General features: G+C 35.0%; 1 protein-coding gene across 1 annotated transcript in view; it reads left to right on the forward strand.

The window, feature by feature from the left end:
- The first annotated feature begins 1273 nt into the window (after positions 1 to 1273).
- Positions 1274 to 4925, forward strand: part of LOC107560319 (uncharacterized) — a 34751-nt gene continuing 31099 nt past the window's right edge. The window contains exons 1-6 of the mRNA XM_016244464.1: positions 1274 to 1313; positions 1351 to 1438; positions 1537 to 1603; positions 2512 to 2672; positions 2758 to 2947; positions 3030 to 3141. Coding sequence (XP_016099950.1) covers positions 1274 to 1313; positions 1351 to 1438; positions 1537 to 1603; positions 2512 to 2672; positions 2758 to 2947; positions 3030 to 3141 — 658 coding nt within the window. The remainder of the gene's footprint in view (positions 1314 to 1350; positions 1439 to 1536; positions 1604 to 2511; positions 2673 to 2757; positions 2948 to 3029; positions 3142 to 4925) is intronic.

A 4925-nucleotide genomic window follows, 5' to 3' on the forward strand; every position in this document is an offset into this window, starting at 1 on the left:
ATATTTTGTAATTATAATTTAAATCTGACTCATTTTCAAATTGTTTGTCATAAATCAACATCTCAGGAAAATGTTATGGGGTTTCAAATCAAAATATGAATTCCTGTTATGAAACAGGATATCATTTCATGCATGTCCACTGTAGAGGACACCAGGACTGAAAGCATGTTTATTACACATTTTGGGAGACAAAATAATTGAATAGGAAAACAAATTACATATCAATATTCTTATGAAATATTAGATATTATTATGAAAATCTGGCTAATTACTACTCCCATCATTACACTTCTTTTTTCAACATGCTGTCCCAACAGCACTTTAATATGCAAATTAGATACAGTGTATAGATAGCATTATGCTTAATGGGAAAACCAGTTTATGGAATTTTTACACACATATTGCATAAAGCAAAATGGTATATCAAATCATTTTGTTATATATTTTATAACATAGTCGAGAACCATAATTAAAGTTAGTTATAAAAAAATCCTGAAACCTAAAAATTGATTGGTGATTTAAAAAAAAATCCCATTGTTTTTGCCTTTTCATGTCTACTCTTGTCATTTTATTTTTAGAAAAACGGAGTCCTGGTGTCCTCTACAGAGGACCTAGCATAACGTATGAATAAAATATAATTTTCCAAAAATGTTATTTTACAATTTTTTTCTTATGCTCTAAACAATGTAATGACATGAAAAAATACTAAATTCACAACGCTTTTTATTTCTGGTTCTCAGGAGGATATACATATATATATATATAGACCACCGAATGCTGTTTCTACACTTTCACGCGCAGTCATGCCAGTGGCGCGAAAACTTCTCAGATATCTAACAGTGTAAAGCGCTTTTCAAATTCTGTTATTGTACATTTACACGTAACATTTTCAAACCATTTTATGTCTAAATATACTCAGTCTCTTGTTAATATATGAGCTAACCTATTTTAGTCCTAAAATATTGCCAATATATAACAAACAAGTAAATATAAGTTGAACTAACTGCTTAGCTATATGGCTAAAAGAAATGTGGACCACGAACTATCTGTCATCACAAACTGAAACGGAAGATTTTGACCTGTTTCCGCCTTTCGCAAAGTAAGAGTTTCTGTCAGTATGTTCAAAATTAAAGCATGTTTTCTATTTTCATATGTTTCTCTATGGGCTACTGTCATTTATGGGTATAGTAATGTTGTTGTGCCATCTGCAGGCGATCAAAGGAAGTGACTCGTTTCAATGAGGAGACTGTGTTACTACCTGTGCAGCCTCAATATGGCGAGACTTTCTGGAAGACAGCTGTGCCAATATCATGGTAAACTTGTTAATTTAATAACCATGTCCCTATGCAGAAGTGACTCGTTTCAATGAGGAGACTGTGTTACCTGTGCAGCCTCAATATGGCGAGACTTTCTGGAAGACAGCTGTGCCAATATCATGGTAAACTTGTTAATTTAATAACCATGTCCCTATGCAAATGATTTTGAAAGTACTTCAGGACACTCTGAAGCTGACTGTGTCTGTATGTTTGTTGGCAGCGAGGACTTGTTCACATATGAACCCTTTCTTGCTTCAGCCCTGTACTCCAGTTCACCTGTTGGGATGGTGAGTAACTACATGTAGACTTTTTAATTTTTTTAATTTTGTGATTAATTTACTTAAATACATGTGATATGCATTCAGAAGTCTAGATTTGTGGAATTGCACACACAGGCCTGCCTTTAGTCAGGTGACCACACACAATTTGACCACTGGATTTACAGAAATAATTTCACATTTAAAGAGTGTTTTCTCAACATTGCATCCCTAATTAACTCATAGTTCAAACACATCCATTAATTATTATTTGAATTATCACTCAGTCATTTAACAATGTAATACTGAGTCTTAGAAATACTTTTGTCTATTGAACACGTTAAAATACACACATTCACACCATTTCATATTAATATGAAATGCAGTGATTTCCAAACATTTTTGTCAGCCGAAACAATTAAATAAAGTTGAGTTTTTATAGCAATACAAAAAGTAAACAATTGAACAACACGTTTGCATATGATTCAAGTGTTTTATTTGTGTTATTGTTTTATTTTAAAATTATTCATTTATTTTGATTGATCATTTTTATGGTTTAATTATTAGCTCTTCATAAACTCACAAACCCCTTCAGTTCCTTGATGAACCCTAGTTTGGAAAACTCTGAAGTACTGAAATGTTTAATGCACTTCATGCTGTCGCTAACAACTAACTGAATTTTTTTCATTCTCTTTGTATTTTTATATCAGTTTTAGGCTATCCTCTTCAAATGATAAACATCAAACGTTATCTAAAAACAATTATAATTGAAAGGTATCTAAGTGATCAAAAAGGAGTCAGATTATATTACCTAAAATGTGTCATGTAATATATTACGTTACTAACTACTAACTAGTATCTTAGAGTACTCTAGAATTGTATTTCCAACACTTTGTTATGGTACTGTCACATCAGCCGCTGTCAACTCATTCTTTCAGGTGAGCAGACATAAAAGAGTGAGCAGCCTGACTCATGAGAATCTGCCGCATCCTTCACAGCTGATGAGTAGAATGAGAAGATATCACCGACTACAGAAACACACACCAAGCGTTCTGCAACATATAGGAGAACTCAGGATGAAACAGCGCCATATAAATGAGTGAGAGAGAGAAGGATTGTGGGAGGAAAGGCGTGTTACGAATTAACAAATATGTATCAAATGAGTCTATTTTGCAATATTGCAGGCTGAAGGGGGACAAATGGTGGGGTGCCACAGCCGTGCCCAGGCCGGAGGACAGCAGCGGCTCACCTGAGGGTGGAGATGAGCAGCTTCTCGATCCTGCAGCTGGTGTGAGCTTTAGTGCTATGCTAATGGACAATCCTGATGTGACCATGACAATGCCTTATGAAGCTGCTCCCTCACCAAATCTTCTGGTAGCATTTAATTGATGAATGAAAGAAATCTTTTGCTTTAATCTGAAATTATATTTTGTGATTTTTTTTTCTTCTTCTACAGTGCTCATTTACAGAATATGAGCAGTTTCATGACCTTGCTCCAGGAGGGAACCCCATGATGGCGTTTGTTTCGGGAACAGCCCATAGATCGCTCTTGATGGCTGATAATGTGTGTGCCGCAGTGAATTCTGGGACATCTGATAGGATCCTCGGGAGAAATGATGATACGATGTCACTTTTTTACTAGTTTCTGCAGTTTGCGCCATGTTGGCCTATGATTCTACGATTTTTTTCCCTCTTAATATCTACTGTTGTTAAGTCTTAATGCAGTTTTATATGTAATTGTAATTGCTTTTCATGGTTGCAAATGTTTTAGTGTTTAGTCTGGTGTTTAGCGTTAATGCCAGACAATTGGTATAACATTTCAAGTGTGTGATGCTTGGCTTATCAATCTTAAAAAAGCTCTCAGGACCTGACCAAAGTTCAGTTCTGCTTAGTCATTTGCAAATAAAATGTATATGAATGGAAATACATGTTTACTGTATTGGCATTCATTATTGTCTGTATGAATTTGAATATGATTGATCAAACAGGTACAAAGAAACAGTAAATAATAAAATAAAACTGAACCCATTTCTTTTTTTTGTATACTTCTAGGCTATTTTTACAATTTTGTTTGTACCTATAGCATTACTAACCCTTACCATGGTAATGGTGCATAAATTATGCAGTACAATTGTGTTTACCTGTTTAAAGTATATATTACATGAATAGAAACATTTGGTTTCACTTTATTTTACAGTAAGTGCACTTATGTGCTTACCTAAAAAAGTAGGCTACTGGGTAATAACTACATGGGTTAGGTTAGGTTTAGGGGTAGGCTACGTTAGGTTATTTATTGCAATTATTATAATAAGTACGTACATGCGGAAAAGGACTGTAAAATAAAGTGCTCCATTTTTTTCAACATGTGGATTAATTAAGGACTTACAAACTCCCTATAGTAAAGCTGCTTTAATTTCATTATTTTCTCAGAATCCCTGTATATTCACTGGAATCTGGTATGGGATTTTTATTGGTTAGAACTTAATACAGTATTTCCATTAGGGAATGGGACGACCATGGGTTGACCGAATATTTTTTCTTTTCCACTCCCTCCTCTTTCTGATGAAAGTTGTGAAACCGAAAGTTAACTGATCAAAATTGAGAACGGAAATATTACCGCTATTTTCCGCATTCTAAACTATTCTGTCCCATCATATCAACGTTCAGGCTATAATGAACAATCTCAACATTCCTGCTTCTGTTTGGAAGGTGAAGGTGGAAGCGCTGAAGCGGTTTCTCGTATGTACTGTCGCCTGCACCTGATGATTATAGATATAGACGATAGATAGATAGATAGATATACAGTGGTGTGAAAAGGTTTTCCCCCCCTTCCTGTTTTTTTTTATTTTTTTGCATATTTGTCACACTTAAAAGATTCAGATCGTCAAACAAATTTTAATATTACACAAAGATAATGCACGTAAATGAAAAATGCAGTTTTTAAAAGATTATTTCTTTTATTAAGGGAAAAAAGCTGTCCAAACCTGCCTGGCCCTACGTGAAAAAGTAATTGCCCCCTAAATCTAATAACTGGCAATGAGTCTTTCACATCGCTGTGGAGGAATTTTGTCCCACTCTTCTTTGCAGAATTGTTTTAATTCAGCCACATTGGAGGGTTTTCGAGCATGAATGGACTGTTTAAGCATCTCAATCGGATTTAAGTCCGGACTTTGATTTGGCCACTCCAAAACCTTAATTTAGTTTTTCTTGAGCCATTCAGAGGTGGACTTGCTGGTGTGTTTGGGATCATTGTCCTGCTACATAACCCAAGTGCGCTTGAGCTTGAGGTCACAAACTGATGGCCGGACATTCTCCTTCAGGATTTTCTGATAGAGTGCAGAATTCATGGTTC

This window comes from Sinocyclocheilus grahami, unplaced genomic scaffold (genome assembly GCF_001515645.1).
Source record: "Sinocyclocheilus grahami isolate Dianchi unplaced genomic scaffold, SAMN03320097.WGS_v1.1 scaffold720.1, whole genome shotgun sequence".
NCBI lineage: Eukaryota > Metazoa > Chordata > Actinopteri > Cypriniformes > Cyprinidae > Sinocyclocheilus > Sinocyclocheilus grahami.